At 38.8% G+C, this 22,359-nt stretch overlaps 1 protein-coding gene across 2 annotated transcripts in view; it reads right to left on the reverse strand.

Moving 5' to 3' along the window:
* Positions 1–22,359, reverse strand: part of F5 (coagulation factor V) — a 40,640-nt gene that overhangs the window by 11,549 nt on the left and 6,732 nt on the right. Inside the window, exons 1-14 of one of the 2 annotated variants that reach the window (XM_080566115.1) lie at positions 20,062–20,107; positions 19,690–19,781; positions 18,258–18,380; positions 16,353–16,565; positions 13,544–13,687; positions 12,460–12,681; positions 11,542–11,707; positions 9,661–9,838; positions 8,497–8,599; positions 7,901–8,112; positions 7,014–7,164; positions 6,431–6,643; positions 2,467–4,372; positions 379–544 (exon numbers count right to left, since the gene is read on the reverse strand). In XM_080566115.1, the coding sequence (XP_080422241.1) occupies positions 379–544; positions 2,467–4,372; positions 6,431–6,643; positions 7,014–7,164; positions 7,901–8,112; positions 8,497–8,599; positions 9,661–9,838; positions 11,542–11,707; positions 12,460–12,681; positions 13,544–13,687; positions 16,353–16,565; positions 18,258–18,318 (3,735 nt within the window). In that variant the 5' untranslated portion in view covers positions 18,319–18,380; positions 19,690–19,781; positions 20,062–20,107. Of the gene's footprint in view, positions 1–378; positions 545–2,466; positions 4,373–6,430; positions 6,644–7,013; positions 7,165–7,900; positions 8,113–8,496; positions 8,600–9,660; positions 9,839–11,541; positions 11,708–12,459; positions 12,682–13,543; positions 13,688–16,352; positions 16,566–18,257; positions 18,381–19,689; positions 19,782–20,061; positions 20,108–22,359 lie in introns of those variants that run through there. The other variant, XM_080566114.1, reaches the window with a different exon arrangement.

A 22,359-nucleotide genomic window follows, 5' to 3' on the forward strand; every position in this document is an offset into this window, starting at 1 on the left:
CTTACTCATGTTTTTAACATAGTTCAATGTGTTCCTATGTATACCACTCATGGAAATAAGCAGAAGTGTACAAGATTTACTGTATGTACTCCATCCTTGTGTGCTGGAAGACTGGACAGAGAATGGCGAGGAGTATTTGATGGTTGGAAACTAGAAAACCAGAAGTGAATTTACTGTGGATAGTGGAGAAAAGGGGGATACTACCCCTTCAATGAAGCAACACATCACTGTGCTCTTCTGTCCACAATGCAATTTCTAGCTCTGAAAAATGTTTCCCCTATCATCTTTTAAAACGTGGTATTTTCAGACTCATTTACATCACTCTAAGATCACCATGAGACTCCTATCTTGTACGCATACTCAAAAACAGTGACCTACTAGGATTACATCATCCACTTCAGCCTGGATAACTGGTCCCAGGATGCCAAGGTGTTCTTCATATTCGCCTTCATCCTGGAGAGTTGTAAAGGTACTATCTGTATACCTTTGAAAAATCACTTTATGTGTGGTACCATCTTTACAGGCTTTGTTGTTCACCATTGTACTGAAACGAAATTCCCACCAGAAAAAAACAAAACAAAACAAACAAACAAACAACAAAAATCATACAAGTGAACTGGAAATTGCTCTGATGAGATATAAGTACTCTTACAACAGAAACATTTCAGAATATAAAGAATAAGCACACAAATGTCAGAGGATTCTGAAAATCGTAGCTTACAATATTTAATCAATTCTACTTCTTCAGTTCATGAGATCCTTCAAAGATTTGGTCATTTGTCACTGAAAAAAAACTCCAACTAGCCTCTGGAAACCCATTTGAGCTGTTTTACTTTTTTACCATTAGCCTCAATAAGCTAAATCAGAGCTTAGCTCAGAATGTACTGCGCTACCTACACCTTACTCTCATAGATGTACCATTTCCAGAAACCTAACAGACACACATTTTACATCTAATTATATCTGTATTTTGCAAAAGCAGAGAGGGTAAGAACCAATACACTTTTAATCACTCAGACCATTCTTTAGGTCTTAAATAGAAGCACCAGGAGGTTATTATTCTGATAAAATATAAACATTGCCTTATTACCAGTAATGCAAAAATAGAAACTTAACCTATGTCACCTCATACAATGGAAGACTGGTTTTCAGCTCCTCCGCACACTGAGACTGCATATGCCATGGGCTCTGTTAACTTCACTGAAATTATGTACATCACAGAGGCTGAGAACGAACCTCACTGGGGAGATCTGTATAGAGCTCTGAGCATAAGGATTTCTTTATTTTTCCAAGCGCACTGAGAAACTGTCTGTGGTTTCTGCTATTTTTACAAGTGCCGTTTACACAGACTAAGGTGAGTCAGGAATAAACCCAGAGGATATAGAAAAAGGGTGGAAAAAATCATTCAAATAAATTGGAAATTCAATCTGAAAAATTATATATTTCAGAGCTTATTTTTCTGTACTAGCTGTTTCCTTGCTCCTCCTTTTGCTGCTTTTGATAAAAACTGAAGTTGTGGCAAAGCAGGCTATTTTGGTCTTGTTCATTTAAAGAACAACAATATTCAGCTTTTTGATGAAAAAATGACTAGGAATTCTACACATTGTAGGGTAAGCAGTGATCTTAATTTGGATGAACTAAGTTAAATTTTTAGTACGAGTCTCTCTCAAGTCACATACTTTTTGTTGTGGCATGGGGGCGCTGTCAAAAAAAAATACAAGGAAAATCCTCAATGTTAGGGTCTGTGATCCAGTCAGCTTCTGATTTCTCTAAACAGTAAGAACAACACTGCTATAATTCATGCAGCTTTGTTTTCACTTTAAATATAAAGCATTTTCCATCACTAGCATGGTTAATCATTTTGCATGTATTTTTCAGTGCCATGACCTTGTAAGGTTGGAAAGTATTATCTGATTTTACAAGAGATAACTGAGACACCAGAACCACTTCTTGCTAGTGCTAGAAACTGTGTGATTCCATGCTGCCTCTAAGCACGTCCTTCACGTATTAGATCAGTTAGCCCATTTAACACTGGAAAGGCTTTGCGCAAGGAAGTCTCTATGCCGTTTCTACTACAGAATTCAAGAATTCAAGGAGGACGTAAAACACGCTGTTCAAGTATAACAAAAGTGACTGGAAGTTTCCCTCCTGACCTACTATACAGGGTTTTTCAACTTCTGTTTTGAAGACCATTTCTAGTGAGTCTACAAAAGGGGGGGGGGGTAAAAAAAAAAAAAAAAAAGGAAAGTGTTTATAGTTACGTTGTTCTTACTTATAGTAATCTCTCTATGTGACATTCTAAGTGGGTTCCAGCCTCCCATGGAAAATTCTTAGAGTCCTGTAACTGAAACGTTGAAATCACACCGCACGTTACAGATGTTCTTTAATGTACCAGCACGTATATCGACATTCTGCTAGTACATATGAGGATGGTATGCAAAAAGAAAGTAAAGGATTTAGCCAAACCTTTTTTTAAATCCTGCATAGTTCCAGCAGACTTCCTTGGCTGCAATGTAGTATCTCCTCTCATTCCCTCTGCTACGCAGGTAATGTTCAGCAATGCTCTCTGGGTTACGTTGCTCTTTGATGTTCACTTTTGGGTCTGTCATGTACGGGTCATCAAAGGTCACATAATGGTATTCATATTCACCACCTGATGTATCCTCAGTGTAATATTCTCCTGAAAAATATTCGTAGTCTCCATTTCCATGGGGAAGACCAATCACAATGGATGGCTTAAACTGCCGTGGCGAGAGCGTGTGATTTGGCAGCCCTCCATGGCTGGCCTCACTGGGTGCCTCTGTGGTGTTAGTGCAGCACGGCAGCATCGTGTGGTTGGCCTCAATCGGAAACAACGCGCGGCCAAACTCTGCAGTAGGTTTGGTGAATTTCTGGGATTTTTTACTCCTTGGGCTCAACAAGTGAACAGTTTTTGGGTATTCCTGTTTTTTCCTTCGTATCCTGATGAGGGTTCCGGATGAACTCAAAGTATCGTTCTTGTTTCCCCGCTTTCCTTTCAGAGTTGGGTGCAGGTGGCTGCCTTTGCGCTTTCCTCCCATTAGACCTGAAAACCCTTCATCCTTCTTCATATGCTTATTTAGGAATAATGTACCATTTCTGCCACCATGAAGGAATTTACCACTAACAGACTTATCTAAGTTTGCCTCTAATCTCAGACTCTCCTTTGCAGACACCAAATTCCATTCCTCATTTGTCATTTTGGATGAATACTTCACGGTCCTGGGCAATGATGCTTCCAGTAAGTTCTTCACTAGTGCAGGGCTGGAATTAGGTCTTACATTGCCCAAAGTATGATCTAAAGAAAAAGTATCTGCTTGTTTGTCTTTGGATAATTCGAGTTCAGAGAGGCTGGATGCATTAGCCTCATCTCCTCCTACAAAGACATCCAATTCAAGTGTCAAATTAACTGCTGGCATAGCATTTCCCACCTTAATTTCCTCCTCTTCCAGTTCATCATCATAATCATTTGGAAGCTGTCCATCTCCCACAAGAGTTATATTGGTGGTGTTCTCTGCATGATGCATGGAATGAGGTGCACTTGTCTTGTCAGAAAATGAGACATTTTTATTTCTTACATGATTTAGAAGGGCATTCATCTTTTGCACGGAGTAAAACTTAATAGCCAGTGAGCTTCGCTTTTTCCTTTTACTATTAATGCTGTCATTTCCTTTCCCCGTGCTTTCTGTTTGATATTCTTCTGAAAAAAAAATACTGTCCTTTCCATTAGTCAAAGGCTCTTCTGCAACTTTCATTTGGGCTTCCCCATTGCTCAGCAAGTGTTCAGCTGCAGACATGTTACTGTGATCTATTGCATAACTGCTTTGGCTTCTATTCTCAAATACTAAGTCAGGCTTTCCATCACTCGTGCTAGCTAAAAATAAATCCTTTTCTGCTGTCACTGATGTGTAATTTGACTGGAATGTTTCAGCCTCAACTTGGGGAAGAGGAGTGGTATGAATTTCTAAGAACTTTGTGGATTCATTGGTGTTTATAACTTTCAGACCTGAGTCAACAGCCACCTTAGAACTTGCAGCAGCGTCTTCATACTGTTCCCAGGCCAGTGCTGTGAGGTTTTGTGTTTCTTCATTTCCTTTTGACTTCCTTGAGCTTCGGATGGAGTACATAGCAGCCAGCTCTTCCTGGTAATCATCTTCAAAATCATCTGTCTCTGCTTCTTCTCCCACACTTTCTTCAGCTGAGGTGGAAACAGCCTTTTTATCAGTCTTGGTGTATGTGAAATCCACAACTTCAAACGAAGAATCATCCTCATATTCACATCTGGCATCTCTGAATCTCAGCCTCATGCCATAACTCTTTTCTGGGGCACCCCAGGATGCTAAAAGCCAAGTGCCTGCAAACAAAATAAAAAAAAATGTTTTTCTAATATGCAGTATTTATTGGAGTGGATATTGCCTGTTGTGTAAATGGTCAGGGCAAGTTGCTGGGTTTGTTTCTGCAGCAATTGTTATAGCAGAGTGCTAATCCTCAGCTGGGATTCGTATGAGCTCCACTGCAGTGAAAAATAATCATAGAATCATAGAATCACAGAATATCCTGAGTTGGAAGGGACCCTTAAGGATCATCAAGTCCAACTCTTGATACCGCACAGGCCTACCCAAAAGTTCAGACCATGTGACTAAGTGCACAGTCCAATCTCTTCTTAAATTCAGACAGGCTCGGTGCAGTGACCACTTCCCTGGGGTCAATAAATGTAAATAAACAATAGCAAATAAATAAGAGTTGGAGATCTCCAATGATTAAGGTGCACCTAGGATCTGAGTCCAAACATATCTCATGAAAAAGAAAGAAATAAATTGTATAAAGAATCCTATGTTTACAGCTAGATCTAAGATTCTGATCTTTTGAGATAAAATTTTAATTTTGAGCTGTCTTTTGTGTTACATATATTACCACACACAAGGAATTCCAAACAAAACAAACACTTTGAGAAAACATAGACAAACCTTTGACAAACACAGCATTTTAAAAGCTTTTGAATGCAAAAAGGATGGATGATCTTCAAAATAATGAAGTAACTTGAATTTCTACTATGGACATAAAATATTAAGCTGCCAATCCAAGCATCTAAATGTCTAGGTTTTGGAGGAATTATTAAAACTTTCAAGTTAGAAGATAAACTCCTCCATTTGAAACTAGGATATGCAGAGAACAAAATACAAATCTGATTCCTTAGACAGCATTAGATCAAGTTCTTTGCTTGTTGCAGCTTGTTTTTGGAACTAGCAGAAGTGACAGAAGACAGAATGATGTAGTGTATTGGGTTTATGTGGCAAGGGTTTGGTAGCAGGGGGCTTCAGGGGTAGCCTCTGTGAGAAGAATCCAGAAGCTGCCGCATGTTAGACCAGAACCAGCTCCAGACAGTTCCAAAGGGACCTGCTGCTGGCCAGAACCGAGCCAATAACCACTGTTGGTTTGTGCCTCTGTGGGAGCAGATTAAAGACAGGGAAAAAAACTGCTGCACAACAGCAGCTGGGAGAGAGGAATGAGAACCAGCCCTGCAGCCCCTGCAACCAGTTGCAGCCCTGCAACTGGTGAAATTGCAGCAATTCTGATGAAGTTATTATAATCCCCCAGACTTGAACAATAAAATAAAAAAAAAAAAACCTCTTAAGATACAATGCATTTTTAACTGATAAGGTCTTAAGATTGTGAGATCACTGAAAACAAGCTTAGAGGACAAAAAGAATCAGTTATTCAAACATACAAAAGAGCTAAAAAAAAACCACTGATATTTTAAATAAAGATACCTAAACCCTGTGGGATTTTAAGGTGATCATTGGACAGTCTTCAATGAGGAATGCATTTCTCTCCTTTCATAGCTAATTCATTAGGTGTGGACTACATGGGTTGTAATACCATTTTTTCAGGATCTGGTATTAATTCTAGTTAGACATTGAGATGGATACTAATGAACTAGTTAGTGATCTGATTCAGGCTGGCAGACTCTACTGCTGCTAAATGACCACAAGCCTAGAGGTAATACATAGCCACTTTGTTCAATTACAACCAGCGTAATTTGACAATCTTGGCTCATTTTAGGTTACTTTGGATGGACAAGCTGGGAATCAAAGTTGGGAATTATGCAGTGGACTTGATATTGGACTGTTTGCATGGACAGTCTTAAAATGCCTTAGAACAACTGTTGCTAACCCTAATTCTAATTGTGAAGTGAAAGAAAAACAGCAAGAAACAAACACAAACAACCTCTATGCTATGTGCTAAGCCAACAAAACTGTATACGTAACAGTAGCACTGGGGAATGATTCAAGATTTTATGCCGCTGTGTTTATCTGAAAAGCTTTTCAATTTGGGTAAATCTTTACAGACTAGAGAATAAAATAGTATCTTAGAGGAACTGTCAAATAAACACTGCAGTTTTGCCACTTACCAACATTGTCCATTTCCACTGTGACTGATTCTCCACTCATTGGGAAAATGTTCAACACATCTTCATATTTTCCTTTATACAGGAAAGCATGCCCAGAAAGACGCACAGAGACAATGTCATCATGAGAGCCAACACTGGAGAAATGCCACTGAACCACGTTATCTTGGCAAAATCCAAGGATTTCACTGCTGTCAGACACATAGCCATTTATTGCTAAAATGAAAGCAAAACAGAAGCGGTCTCAATATTTTCATGCCTCACCAATATTAAAACTAAAGAGCAAGACTTTTAAAGTTCTGCAATGTCAGTCCACAGAACAGGACTCATATTTACACTCAAAGAGAGACTGGCACAGGGCTGAAACCCCAATAGCCTTGATGGAGATTCCAGCTCTGGAAATAGCATCTCCAAATCAGCAGAGAGCTGCATCAAAATTGAATAACTTTTGCCTTTGCTTTGGTTTGAAAGCCAGCCCAGTGCTGGCCACAGAATTCCCTAATTGCACTACATTTCTGAACAATCAATCACTGAATGCTCAGGCTCACATGAGCTTTCATAATCTTCAGCTTGATATCCCACTCACTGTGCATTATGTTCGAGTTATAGAACTTGGGGTCATCCCTTTTAACACTGGCAGGGTTGCTGCAATAGTCCTTGATGTTATCTTCTATGTACCAGCTCTTATTTTCATCAAACACAGCAAACATTGCATGCTGCTCCCCATCTGCCTTTTTCTGAAAGACAACCAACAGAGCACAATTGCATTTTATGAGCCAAGACATTCTTATTTACTATGTAAACAACGCAAGCTTCAACAGAGTTGTGGTAAGTGTGATTCAAGGGCTAAATGGAAGGAAGTAGAGGGTCAGGACTTCAGGATGACAGTGCAGCAACCAGCCTGAGGTGGAGCACTGAGCAAGCCACTAGCACTACTTACATGCAGATAGTATGCAACAGGGCACTTAGTAAAAGGACCAGCCTTCTGGTTTGACCTGAGCACAAGCTTTTGACATTTTTTTCTCCAAAGCAATGCTTCAGTCTTTGCCAGCAAGATTTCAATGGATTGCAAATAGAGAACCACTCTCCCACACTCTCCCATCCTGTCGCATTGCTCTAAATTTAGTGATGCCTGAGATTGTAATGGATGTAACTCAATAGGGTCTGACAGCCAAGAACCAGCTCAGATCTGAATGTCTTTAGAGTGCATAACAGCAGCAGGAAAAATTAGCATCGCGTCTAGGAACAGACTTGCAAATCAGGCTGACTTCTTGTTGAAATGCTGTTCTAAGAAAATTAGAATATAATTCCTCCACAACTGTGGATGATTACTACGTCTTCAAGTCATTTCTTCAGAAAAATATTAGTTTGATTGTTCTTCACAAGACATTTCTCTAAATCAAAGCAAAACCAAATTTCACTGTAGATAAATTCATAAGCAAAATCTCTCCAAAAGGTTGCCAGACATGTTACCTGCACACCCTTCTGAGTCAGTGCTTCACTTTTGCAGATTAGAAGTGGGCCAATCAGTCCAGATGCTATATCTCTCTCAATATCTACAGCACTATGATATAGCCTTGTAATACACTGTGCATCCCGTGCAGTGGGTTGATCTGTTTTAGCAATTTGCCATTCATAAGTGTAGGTCTTCCCTGGTTGAATTCCTTTACTCTGGGTGTCATTGCCTAAGGAAAAAATAAAGAGGGAAAACAATAATGATACAAACTTAGAGTCAGATCTTTATACAGCGTCAGGTTGTACCTTTTAATGAAATTGGTGTAGTTATACCATTTCAAGCTACCTCTGAGGTAAGTTCAGCATGAGCTTTTGTCTCTCTCTAAAATCACAAGCAAGAAGAGAAAATTAAGACACCAAAAAAAAGGGCAGTTGTTTTTGTTTTGCACACACTACCCTGTTTTCTCTATAAAGCAATGTAACAGGTCAGCAAAAGCAGAGCATAGAATTCAGGTCTCCTAGACATGCATTCCTATCTACAGCATCTCTTTCAAAACAATGAAACCCTCCACAACACTAAGTGGTATGTAAAACATGACCCACAAATTTCTTACTTGTGGGATCCAGAGGATAATTTGCTCCTTCTGCATTCTTTGAAAGTGTCACTCCATGGAAGTAAATACTGTAGGGTCGACTGGCCTTATTTTTGAATACAATCTGTATTGACAGACAAAACAAAAAAGACAAAAATAATTCAGTACTCCACAAATCTGTGTCTGAACATATAACCAAAAGATTCAACTACAGTAGAATTTGCCTGGTTTCAGCTCTGGAAGAGCTGGAAAGGCACAGGGATACCTTAAATATTGTCTAACATTATAAATCCAGTGTCTAAAGGCTGCTGGTACCTGTCGGGATCCCACTGATTCTGGGCTTTGTGGAGTCCATTAAGTGAAATTCAGCTTCTTACACATACTTTCTAGAAAACTTAAAAAGAACATTTGTTCTTCCAGCTTTTAGGTACATACTGCTTCAAGAAACATGTGAAGTTATTGACTGAAATTCTTCATAACCTTCAGTATGAGAGAAGTCTGAATTAAAAGCCTATCTTTTCCCAGACTCCAAGACCCAAAGGGGAGGTGAGCAGAAAAGATAAGATGTCCTATCTACTTGTGATAAAACCAGGGGAAAAAAAGAAGAAACACTGTGCTAAATTCAGATTCAGAATCATAGTAGCAACAAAAGGCCATGAAACCTTGTGATGTATCACTAAGTGACAATCAAAAGGCAAGTGGAAGTGATATTGCAAAGCAGCAGCACAAGCCTGTGATGCTTTGTAGTTTCATTTGATAACTCAATAAAAGAATATTTAACTATGAAAACTTCGTAACATTGTCTAAAACAGCCAGAAAAAAAACAAACAAAAAATGCAAGGAGTGAGCATATCATTAATTTCAGCCTCAGATCTAAATTTCCCCAGAAGTCCAACAGGGTCTAACGTTTTTCATTTTGGACCACTGTCAATATACAAACATACTTCACAAAAAGTGTAAATGAATAGTGTTTGTAAAATAAAGCACAATCATGGAAATTATAGACAGAATGTTGAAAAATTTAACCTAAACACCGTCACTCATCATTATACCTTTTAATAAGGCCAATATTTATAACACTAGCTATATGATTTGTCAAAAAAAATAATCAAACTAGTTCTCATGTAACTCTGCCCAATAGAAAAATTATGCTATAGTATATATCTCTGAATTTATGTTACTTACTTTAACTTTGTCATTGAGTTGAGCTCTTATAGTTGGGCCCAAGATCCCAGTTTCCTTGGGACGAGGGTTTTCCAGACGTTTGGTGAAGGTGCCATCAGTATACTGCCTAAAAATAGCCTTTTTATACTTTTTACCTATGAGATTTGAGAAGTTGTCCAAGTGCTGTGCTTTATAGTGTCTTAAAAATAAAGGAAAAGACAAACTGATCAACAAAATTTGAATAGTGGAATCTGCTAGAATACAGAACTCGTACTGGATAAACCTGTAGAAATCTCACTGCTTCAAAAAAAAATCCAACCTCCTAAACTAATCAAACAGTCCTCATCCCAGGTTTTAAACTAAATTAGGTAAGAAGCTTGGAACATGACTTGTGTTTTAGGACCATATGTGACCAGTTAGTATCAGAGTTTTCATTGTGTTTAATAGAGTATACATGCAAGAAAGAAACTCAAGTAGCAGCTACATTTCAAGTTAAATCAGCAGAAATTGCTGTTCTCTTAAAAAGGCATAGTCAAGCATAGGAAAAACAAACACTTTGTTTACAGTAGCAAAGACTCCAGGAGAGACAGGAACAGTGCTAAAATAACCTTATATCCCTATCAAGCACCATACAATAGCATTATACCCAATTTTAAAAATGTTGAGAATTCTAATATTGAACAAAACTAGGATAAATATTAAGTAATGCAGAGTAATGTATTTGCTCTCGTCATTTGCCCTTCAAAAAGGGTTCCTGAACAGGGATGAATGCTGAAATTCTGAATAAAAGAAGAAAAATTGGAGCACTGAGGTAGTTAATCGATGCCATGTAACTAGCAAAGAAAGAGATATAAAATGAGACAAGTTTGCCCCCACACAAGTGCAAGTGAGAAGGGAAGCAAACGATACCAAAGAAGAAGGTATACTTAGAGTTATGCCAAAAACATGTTTCTAAGGAGTTATATGAAACTGTAACTCCACACAGGATAAGGAAGTTTCTTGATCTGCTTAAATCCTTACAGGTTCTTACAAACATCAGCTTGTAACATCAGCACTGCTACAGCAGTGAGGAACTGGCAGAGCACCTCTCTGACCTACAGTGCACTGGCAACACTGTGCGCTATGACCTCAAGTTTGTTAAATAATTCTTTCTATTTATCTTAAGTTGAATGAAATAGCCCAATATGTGTATTTATTGTGACTTATTTAATCTACTTTGGAGCCGTTTTTATTCTGTAGAAATACTCTCTTCCTCCTCTAAGGACTGTTCCTTTCAGCAGAATTCATGTTGAAAAGCAATTTAGAAAACAGGCTCACATGCTACCTTGGGCATTTCCCAAGTCATCTGAATATTTTGAGCTCCCCATTAGCAGTAAAAGAAAGTGTTCACTTTTGAGCACCCCAGCAAAAGAAAGGCATTGACACACCAGAGAGATCACAGCGGAGGGTCACTGAGGTGTTTAGCAGGCTGGAACACATGACATACAAGGAAAACCTGGGTTTATTCAGTTATGAGAAGAAAGGGTTAAGGAGGCATCTTAGTTTTATGTTTAGCTACCTAATGGAAGATTACAAAGAAAACAGAACAAGACGTTTCTTCAGAGTTGCACAGTGAAGGAATGAGAGGCAATAGATGCAAGCTGCTACATGAGAAAGTCTGATTATATATAAGGAAAATCTTTTTCACTGTGAGGTTAAAAAGGTGCCCAGGCTGAGGAGTCCCCAGCCTTGAAAACTCAATGAGATGCAGCCTGGTCTAATTTTGCAGTTGGAAATAACTGATGTTGGCACTGCTTTGAGTACAATTTCAGGTGAGACAACCCCCAGAGGTCATCTCCAACCTGAATTATTCTGTGATTTCATATTAACATTCTCTATTATGTTGACAAAATATTATTTTACCTGTCAAGGCTGTCTGGAATATTTGGGGCATAATCCCAAGTGACTTCTTCTGCAGCAATGAAATATTCCCAGCTCTTGACCATACGGCGCTCTTTATAGGAGAGACGACTCCTCTTCGCCTCTTTGTCCCCACAGTCTCTTATGGTGAGGTACCCATGCATTCCAGCTAATTGAAAAGAAAGAGTACCACAGTGATTTTTCCATTTTATGAAATCTTACCATTTCAATTGCATTTCTCATCTCTTCAGCTAAGGTTGCCTGCATGCATTGGTCCACAACTGTCATCATCTCAGGCTTAAAAAGGCTGCATCCACATAGGTTAAATGTAGGCTGGGAGGCCTCTAAGGAATCCATATTAATCAAATTGAATACAGCAGCTCTCTCAACTAATCCTTTTTGAAAACACCAGCTGAACTGATAGAAAGCTACTTTTCCTCCTTCTCCCTTGCCCCCCTTCAAAATATATGTCTTCCAGCTCTCATAAGAGAGATTTCTCTCATTCTTTAAAACAGAATTTTGATCCCTAATTATACACACTTTCAAATGACAAGGAGCAAATATTTTCATTAGATTGAGTGGTCCATAGCTAAAAGCGCTCAGTTTCACAGGAAACAGGCAGTTCCTCACTTGTTTTATAATGTTGTTCATCTGAGCAGCTCACAGACTTAGAAGCTCAAGTTCAGATTTGCTGCTGCTCTGTGATCTGCACACAGCAGTAAAGCTGCAGGTAAGAACACCTTTTTGTTCATCTTACATTTCCAGTTCCAACAAAATGCCCTGTTCTCTGCTGGTTTCTTAGTGAAATGACAACCAGCTGAAACATGGTTACTGTACCATTGCAGAACAGGAGAAGCTCTTTGGGACATAAAGAAGAAGAGGACAACTCTACAGTTGTCTAATAAATAGATGTTTCCTTGCCTTGCAGGTGCTTTTGGACAAGAGAAGATATCAGCCACCTTCCTTCTTCGCTCACTGTCATGTTTACTGTGGTTGATGCTCCACCCACTAGGTTAACAGTAGAAATTCGGTGATGTCTTTGCTCCATGGCCTGGCCATTGATATGAATGGAGAAAATTTCTGGCTTGGAACTCATTCCTATCAAATGCCAGCTAATGTTGTCATATGCACAAGCCTCTAAATCTGAAAGAAAAGTGAAGTAGCGTTCAGAATACAGGCAAATCATACAAATTCCCCACGCCACACTAAGTGTAATATGAGTCTTTGCTCAAAACATTAAATAAATCTCTGATATCTGTGATTAGCAATTGCAACGTGGAAGTTTCAGAACCTTGTAAATGAAACAGGTACCAGAATTCTGTAAAGTCAGTGGAAGATATATTTAAATCTTACATGCAAGTGACAACCTGACTTATAGTGAGATTGAGAAGGAGGAAGCTCTCCAGTAGCTCTCTTTCAGAGAGCCAGTCTGTTCTTGTTTGAAAAAATGACAAGGACCCACGCTAAAGTGACGTTCCGTGTAGTGAAAGTAACTACCCTCTCCAGAATTTGTTTAAAAAAAAAAAAAAACAAAAAAACTCTAAACAGTCTTTTGTATTTGCTCAATAGACTGGACGGAGATATGAAAGTAGTTCCTTAAGAGAAGGGGAAACAGTAGCAACAAAATAGTCCTATTACTACCCTCAAGGTCTTCCCACTTAATTATCTGATTTAACAGCAACCGATTTTCCACTTACAGGAAGTTTTCCATCTGCTATGTTCCATATGCTGTAAAATCAGCAGTTTACCTAGCCAGATCACTATTTCCCCATTACCTGAGTTAAAAAATATTTTATTTTTTTAAGTTAGTAATCCTGTTCTTCTTATCAGCAATATGGCATAACTTCCTTCTAGCAGCATATGTATTAAAAAAGGCTGTATCCAATTCCTCTACATTCCTGCTCTCTTGCACAAAAAAAAAAAAAAAACAAAACACAAAAACACTAAAGGCAATATTTAGTCTTCACTAATGTTCATTTCACATCACACAAGCTTTGGGTAGTACCTGGTAACGTTCCATTAGCATACCCATTAATTGTGTATTTGAGCGATGCTGATCTTTGCCAACTCTTGTTTTCATCAAACACACCAAACATGAGTACATACTCCCTGTCAAAAAGTTTCTGGGACCCATCCTCATTGAGGCTTCCTGTGAAGAAGAAAGAAACAACAGATCTCAATTTCAAGCAGAAGTAGAGTAGTTTCCACATCAGTGTAACAGCGTTTTTGTGTATTTAATGAGCTTGCTTCATCTGTTACCACGTGCTGGCTGAGCCTGCCCAAGAACCAAAGATCTTAATAATGATCATAAAGTGATTTTACTTCTCCAGTGTTTTTGGGTTTGGGTAACCATGGAACCAAAAGTCTCTAATATCCAAGGGAAGATTAAAAACATGCAATGAATTGACTCAGACAACTCTGGCAATGTGCTGCAGATATCACCTTAATGAATGGTAGAATCAAACAGCCTTCTGTCCACGATCAGACTCTGGCTTCTCTTCTGAGATTACAAGGCAAAGAGAAGAATGATGTCTGAGCCATCTGCAGTGTGAACACTGCCTTTTCAAGCACCACAATGAGATCATCAGTTCCTTTAAAAAGCAAAAAACTTCTACATACAAAAGAATCACAAACACTGCAGAATTGGATCAGTTATAAGAAGCTATTTAGTTGAGTTTGTGATGCAGGTGAGATTTCTATCCATAAGCAGAATTAATTTTAGGCATAATTAACTGCCACACAGAACTGGTGTGATTTCACCGATTCTTTCTATAGATTGCTCAGATCAAGAACTTCAATTTGCTACTTTCAGTAAATGTACATAATTCAAGACTAAAACGTATGTTATTTGGACTGCTGGAACTAAAAATTTGGGAGCTTGCGGATTATTCTACTTAGGAGGAAGCACCTGCAGTGGAAACAGCTATCTTTATATAATTCTTTCCTTTTTATGAGGCTACAAACTCCTGTATTCTTGCAAAGAAGGAGTCTCGGATCAACAGAGGAATTTATCTGCTTGTCATGCAAAGAATATTCAGTCAATGTATTAACTCAAAAGTCCCCTTTTATAACCTTCCCACATTACACAACCTATGACGCTCATAATGTGTCAGGCTGTGGTGGGTTAACCCCAATCAGCAGCCAGGCACCCACACAGCTGCTTGCTCACTCCCTGCCCATCCCCTGCAGCAGGATGGGAGAACAGGAAGAATTAAAAAAACGTGTAGGTCAAGACAGAGGTAGTATAGGGAAAAAGGAAAAAATGAACAAACAAGTGACACACTAAAAAATCACTCATCAGTTCCCATAAGCAGACCAATGCCCAGCCAGTCTGAGCAAAATTCACCTTGGAAGCCAACCCCACCTCCACCCACCGCTTCTTTGTCCTCTATCTCCATTTTTGATTGCAGAGCATGATGTTACATGGTAGGGAATATCCCTTTTGCCAATTTGGATCAGCTTGTCAGCTGTGTCCCCTCCCAAACGCTTGCCTACCCCAAGTCAGGTTGTTAGATAGGGCAAAACTGGAAAAAGAAAAAGTCTTGATGCTGTGCAGATGTGCAGGACCAGCACAAAGCTGCACCAGGGGAGGGTCAAACTGGACATTATGAAAAATTTCTTCACTGTGAGGGTGGTCAAACACAGAAGCTTCCTAGGAAGGTGGCAGATGCCCATGGCTGTCAGTGTTCAAGAGGCATTTGGATAATGCTGTTGATAATGTACTTTAACTTTTAGTTAGCAGTCAGTCAGGTGGACTAAGTGATCTTTGTAAGTCCCTTCCAACTAAGTATTGTGTTGTATTCTAATACTAAAAACACCAATTCTCAATGAATAAATAAATAAATAAAACTTCAGGAGGATCACGGTTAGTACTAATGACACTCCTTTTCAGTAATAATGAGTAGGCAAGTTCTGCATTTGAACAGATGTCTGTCAGTGAGAAGAGTGCCCTTGTATAATCCTTTCCTTGTACAGGAAAGGGTCAAGATCCAAGTCCATGCAGTCTGCAGTCTATACAACATGTTTGACTCAAACTGCAGGGAAAGATGATCAGAAACTCACAAAACTTTTACTAAAAAAGAATATCTAACAGAAAAATCTATGATTTAAAGGACCAGCAAGTAGGTTAAGTAGCTTACACAGTGTTAGGCTGTTTCAAACTTTCCTCAAATCAGTGGCACGTACCTAGTGGTTACTTACATGTCCTACAAGACACCAGTTTGTATTAGTGAAGATAGAATGCAGAGAAACTGCTGAGAGACAAACTGTGATCACATGCATAAGCAATTTTCAAGGACTTGTAATCTGCTCAAATATGGCCATATTTTCAAATGACTAGCAAAAGATGCTGCTCTGTGATTTCAAATCCTTTTTACAAAACAGACTGCTACGGCTTTTTGATCAGAGAGTCGTTAAAAGGCACGAATAAAACAATGATTATTTCTGTGCCTTATTCTCCAGAATGGTTAAACTATTTCAAATGAAGCTGTAAAAGAAAAGTATTTATTCTAAGACAGGAATTTGGGGATCAGATATTTAATGGCTAAAACTGAACTGCACAATTTGAACTGAAAACGCCATCAATACAGGCAATTATTTCCACTAATAGCACTATAATCGTACAATTATAGGATGAATCTGCAAAAAACTGATATGTAAAAACTTCAGTGTCTGAAAGAAGGATGCTGAAAACCATTTCCTTTACACTACATGTAAAAAAGAAAAATAATATATCTTGCCTCATTAACATACAACCTTAATGTTATTAAAAAATGAGCCTACGTTACCTTACAGTAGTCAAAGCATTTCATTACCTTTCTTGCAGATAAGCAGTGCTCCAATCAGACCAGAGTTAAAATCCATTGCCACATTCTCATGAGAATAATAAGCGTAAGTAAGACATGGAAGGTCAGCTTCTCTTGGACCAACTTCTTCTGTTATATCCCAAACATATGTGTAGACCTGGCCTGGAAGTACAGCATCATCTTGTTTTTCTACAGATGATGTCCTGTCGTCATACAGGGAGCCTGTAAGAAAAGCCAGCAGGGTCACATGAAGATAAAGAATAATTAAAGCATGAGGTAATTAAAGCTCATACAATCAATTCCAAAAGTCTGATTTCTTTCTTGCCTTTATGATGGTTCATATACATAGGAATGACTCATGGTTCTATTCACATTGTGGAGAGTAGCATAGGGAAGAGTACGTATTCAATTCTTCTGTTTCTTACAAATTTAAAATTTTCTAGGACTTTTTTTCACTGCCAAAAGGTGGGGCTGTTCAATGGTCTGACCAGGGTTAGGATGGCATGAAGCTGTCTCTGCTCACTTATCCTTTATGGATGTATTTGTGGATGAATACTACCCATTTTGTCATCTTTCTAATCATCTCTCATAAAGCCATCATGCAGGCTAGCACTGGCTTGCTGCTTTAGACTTTCTGTGCACTGGATATCAGTAATCTCTCATATCTACGCCTACAGTACCCCCCTCTCCAATACGATATGACAAAGGGGAGTCAGAGAACGAAAATTCTAGGTATAAAAGACATATTGATAGCATAGTCAAACTGAGTTACCTATCACACTCAATAACATATTTTGTCCAACTGAGATGAAGGCAAAACTCCTTTTGCAGTCATATAATAAATAAAGCCTTGAATAAATTTGAAAACTGCAGGTTAGAGCTCTGGTTCAGCACCTAGGGCAAGGCAATCCAAGAAACACAGTCAGTCACTCAAACTCACTGTGTTAATGCTGACATTTAACTGTCAGCTTGTAGACTATCAAAAAGAGATCATAAACTGCATCAATGAGTTTATGTTTCCTAAAATAGATCATTTTGCAATTACAGGATGAATCGTCTCTGAAAACTTTGTGGGTCTTCACTCCAAACAGTATGCGAGGGAGCAAGATAATGTTCTGAGTTTCATTTGCCTCACATACAGCTAACCACCTGCTCGATTCAAAGGTCAAAAGCTGTCAGATCCCCATGTATGTACAAATCCATTCATGGACTGTTTGCTTTCTCAGTGTTTGCTTCTGCAATTCTAGATCAGTGTTGTTCTGAAAAGCTTTTGAAGTTTACAATTCTTTTCTCTTCCTCCTCCTTCATCAAAACCTGCTCCAGGAAGGAAAGTCCAGAAGACCTAAAGAAACTCTAGTCTCAACACTTTCCTGGGCCACCCTCTTCCTTGCCAGAATATCCACGGCTAGAGCTCTTTGAGAAGTAGTATCCCTGACTACCCCTTAAATTGTCCTAACATTAAATTCCGTTCTACTCTTTATTTGGTTATTAGATGAAGGTAAATGGCCAGACAGCATGAAGTTGAGTGATAAAAAGCTAGTTCTGCCTGAATGGGGTTCAATCGTTGTACTCTGGAAAACCATTGGACTATATCAGTGTTATCCAAATATGTACGTTCAGGTTCTGCTGGAAAATACAGCCCACTGCCCTTCAACTCCCTTTGCTTCCAGGTTCCTGAGGAACAAAAAGTATTAGCACACAGACAGGGGAGCTGGTCGGGAGAATGTACATGTCAGAAGACACTCATATTCCCAGTATTATACCGATGAACAAGAAGCTAACTGAGTGTGAAGTTTTAATCCACGATCAACATATATTTGTGTTACACATAACCCCAAACATTGGTCTGGGGCCCTTTCTATATTTCATGCAATAGTCTACAAGAAGAAAACATGGATCTTTTATAGCATTTACCTTCTGCCTTTTTATTGTAAACTAAGCCCTGGGGATGAATACTGACCGGCTTGTCAGCCATATTCTTAAAGTGAACTACTAAAGTATCTCCGACTTCAGCACGCAGGGTTGGTCCGAGAAGTCCTGTAGACATTCAAGATAAGAAAAGAGGAAGCTGTGAGAAAAACAGTCTGTTTAGAGAAAGGAAGAGTTCTTCTCCAGCAGAGAATGTGACCTCTGCTAAAGTACAAGTTGCACAAAATATAGAATGGGGATCTAATACCACTGCAATGAATATTTACCCATAAAAAGGGACATGGGAAGTGTAAAACATGCAGTTCACAGTCAGTAATGTTATGAATTGTGTATCTGGAAACTAACACTTAAAGAAAAGGCTATTTTCCAGGTACAGAGTATTTATCAAAAGGTTCTTGTTGAGGATTATTGGGAATTTCTAGGGATCCTTCACATACTATTCAATCACACATTTTCAGGAAGGCAGATTAAGAGTTTAGAAAGGCATTCAAACATTTAAGTAGCACTCTCAATGCCATAAGTCACAGGACAAAAAGATCCAAACATGTAATCCAAAGAAATAATTGGTTTTATATTGCAATTTCTTTATGCATAGCCTGCAACAGGTTTTAAGAGGGGCTTATATCCCTTCTTAAAAGGGATCACTAAGGCAACCTTTGGACTGTTACTCTGTAACTGTAACCAACTGTAAACCATTTTGTAAATTTCTTCCTCTGTAAAGAAAAAGCACTTTCAGAAATTACAGGAGAACACACGTCTGGGAAGAATTGGATCATAGACTAGACCTTTCAGGCTGACTTGTAACAATTTGATATCACCAACCTCACATTTGCTTTGAAATCTAGATGGTTTTAACCATCTAGAAGTTATTTTATTCCTTAATATGAAGCACAGATAGACTATATAAGTACTCTGCATAAGTATCAGAATACAAGTACAATGCTCATGTATGGCATAAGTACAAGAATTTGCTTCCATCCATTTAAAGTGTCTTCAAGCAGTAGTGGACAGTAAAGGCAAGGGGATATTTTTTCACACCTGACTTTATAGTTTGTGTCTTCCTTTCCAGTGATCTATCAGAAACATATTTAGTCTCAGACCTTAGGCTAATTCCACATGAATTTATTGGTGTCACCGCTGTGACTGTGCCATGCAATTCTAAATGCGTACGGCAGGTTTCATCTGATGCTGATAATGAAGGGAACAGCTCTGTACCATGCAATTTATTTGCAGATAGCACTGAGCCCTAGCCTCTGAAAAATCCAGCTTCTCAATGGCCTTTCAAAGCCTAGTGCACTGTAGAGACCTCATCCCCTGTGTCCATTTGGTTAAATGTGCAAGAACAAGCTTGCTTAGCAGGTTACTGGCTTTAAGACCAACAAACAAAAATACTTCAGAACTTTTCTTTCCTGTTTACCTGCAGACTTATTTGCTGGCTTTTCTTTTTTAAAATCAGCTTCATATTCTCTGTAAGAAATTTTCTTAAACACAGGATCGGAATGTGCCAATCTGAAATCAGAAGAATTGCAAAAAAAAAATAAATATTAAAAGGTGTTGTGGTTTAACCCGGCTGGCAGCTAAACACCACACAGCCGTTCGCTCACCCTCCCCCCTCCCTCTCTGGGATGGGGGAGAGAAACGGGAAAGTGAAGCCGGTGAGTTGAGATAAAGACAGTTTATTAAGACAGGAATATAATAATAACAATAATAATAATAATAGTGATAATGATAATAGTATTAATAATAATAATGTGTAAGAAAACAAGTGATGCACAATGCAATTGCTCACCACCCGCTGACCGATGCCCAGCCTATCCCCGAGCAGCCGGCCCCCCACCCCGGCCAGCCACCCCTATATATTGTTTAGCATGACGTCAGATGGTATGGAATACCCCTTTGGCCAGTTTGGGTCAGCTGTCCTGGGTCTGTCCCCTCCCAGCTCCTGCTGCACCCCCAGCCTGCTCGCTGGCAGGACAGAGCGAGAAGCCGAAAAGTCCTTGGCCTGGTGTAAGCACTGCTCTGCAACAATTAAAACATCAGCATGTTATCAGCGCTCTTCTCATCCTAATCCAAAACATAGCACCCTGCCAGCTACTAGGAGGAAAATTAACTCTGTCCTAACTGGAACCAGGACAAAAGGACAGATTCTCAGAGATGTCGGTGCTTTTTAACAGATATTTCAGGAAATAAATTCTGGAATTGCATTTAAACACACATTTTGCTGAAGGCAAGTCACATGGTCTAACACTTTTTACTGTCTTCCCTTCTCCCTCTTACTCTATTGTCTCTGTGACATTCTTGAGCTAGGCCATTTCATACATATTAAACGTACAATTACAGTACCCAGCACAGTTTATCCCTGATTCTGCTTGCGGTTTCTATAGTCCTTTTCATTCTGTGATGAAGATATCTTTGTTTTCTCCATTTAAGAGAAGATGTCCTGACCATATTTACCTAGAAAGCATCTGACAAAACATTGTGAGACACCTGTATTTCTCTTGAGTGAGCTCCTTGCTTAAACTTTCAGACTTACCACGATGATTGCATAACAGCATAAACAGCAAGCACCTGTAGTAGCTATGACCTCTGAGACAAACATAAAACTGTTCCCTGAAAACAACTAAGAAGCTCACAGAAAGCCAAAAAACCTGCTTTCTGGGATACCTGACAATTCTTCCAAATCTTGTTACATAAATGAAATACACACCCAGTAGACCACACACTGTTTTCTCAGCAAATGTTGAAGCAAGCAGAAGGAAACCAGCACACAACATTTCCGGAATGAAAATGATGAAATGAGGGCTGAAGGGAGAATAATCTGTACTTAGTTTCGTATATATGGGCCGATTTCCTAGTATGTACAATGACTGGATCCAACAGTACTTCCACTTACTATTTTTGTAACGCTCTTTCAGTTAAGCAAGGCACGTTTGATAGTGGGAAGCTGATGGGTGTCTCACGCACAGAGAAGCTGAGCAGAGATAATCAAGTGAACTTGCTTCAATGGCATTCAGCATCCAGAAGGGGGAGATCTATTTTTGTAAAGATCTTTTGTAAATACCTCTGCAACACTCTTTCAACTAGTCAGGCAGAAGCAGTCCATGCCTCAATTCATTCTGTTCTCTTTGAAGTCACCGATAAAATTTAATTTCACTCTTAAGGAGAAGGACACGATCCACCTTCATTGACAGGTACTGCCCTAATGTGGCAATGTTCAATAGAATATGCACGTAAGACTACGGGGTGGAGGAGGAAACTTACTAATGCCCATTGTATTGCTAAAAGGAACACTTCACAAATCTCAGACTACGCAACCAAGTCTAGTTACATAACTTTCAGCAATGGCATTAACAATACTGCATGCACAAATAATACATTTGCATTCTGCTTTGAAGTATCTTATAAATATCACTCAGTCACGGTAATCGTTAAACCTATACAAAGATAAAAAGACTGATGCTGAAGAGAAGTATCCTTAGCCTGAATGACTGGAAAATTAAGGAAGCAGTTCAGGAATAATCCATTTTCTTTTCAGCCTCTCCAATTATTTAGAACTCCAAAAAGTAAACTATCAGATTCTTACTCTGTATTTACACATTCAGTTCCTATTGAAATCAGAACAAGTAAGATGCCTTTGGGATTCAAGCCATTAGCCCTTCCTCAGTAAGTATCTTTGTGGAGTTATGTGTTTTGTTTTGTTTTTAAATTTAAATATTTCTAAAAGTTCTACAAAGTTCATTAGAGCCACGCAGTATGTAACCTACTGTAAACATGTATGTGAGATATCTCAATAGGCACTGCTCATGAAAAACTCTTACCTAATTACAGAGTAAAAACTTCATACTCAGGTTTGAGACAGTTACTGAATCTCTACTGCATGAAAACAATCTATACAAAACGTGACCTTTAATGAAATAGTAGTTGATGCTTATATTGATGCATTCAGTGCAGATGATATTGAAGTTCTAAATACTAAATCCACGTGACCAGGTCAACAGTTAAACGGTATTTAGCTTCATATTCCTACGTCTAAAACCTGTATTCTTCTGTCTTGCCAGTTTTACGTTATGGTCACAGCAGCTGTATT

Source organism: Anser brachyrhynchus (genome assembly GCF_964034855.1).
Source record: "Anser brachyrhynchus genome assembly, chromosome: 1".
NCBI classification, from domain to species: Eukaryota; Metazoa; Chordata; class Aves; order Anseriformes; family Anatidae; genus Anser; species Anser brachyrhynchus.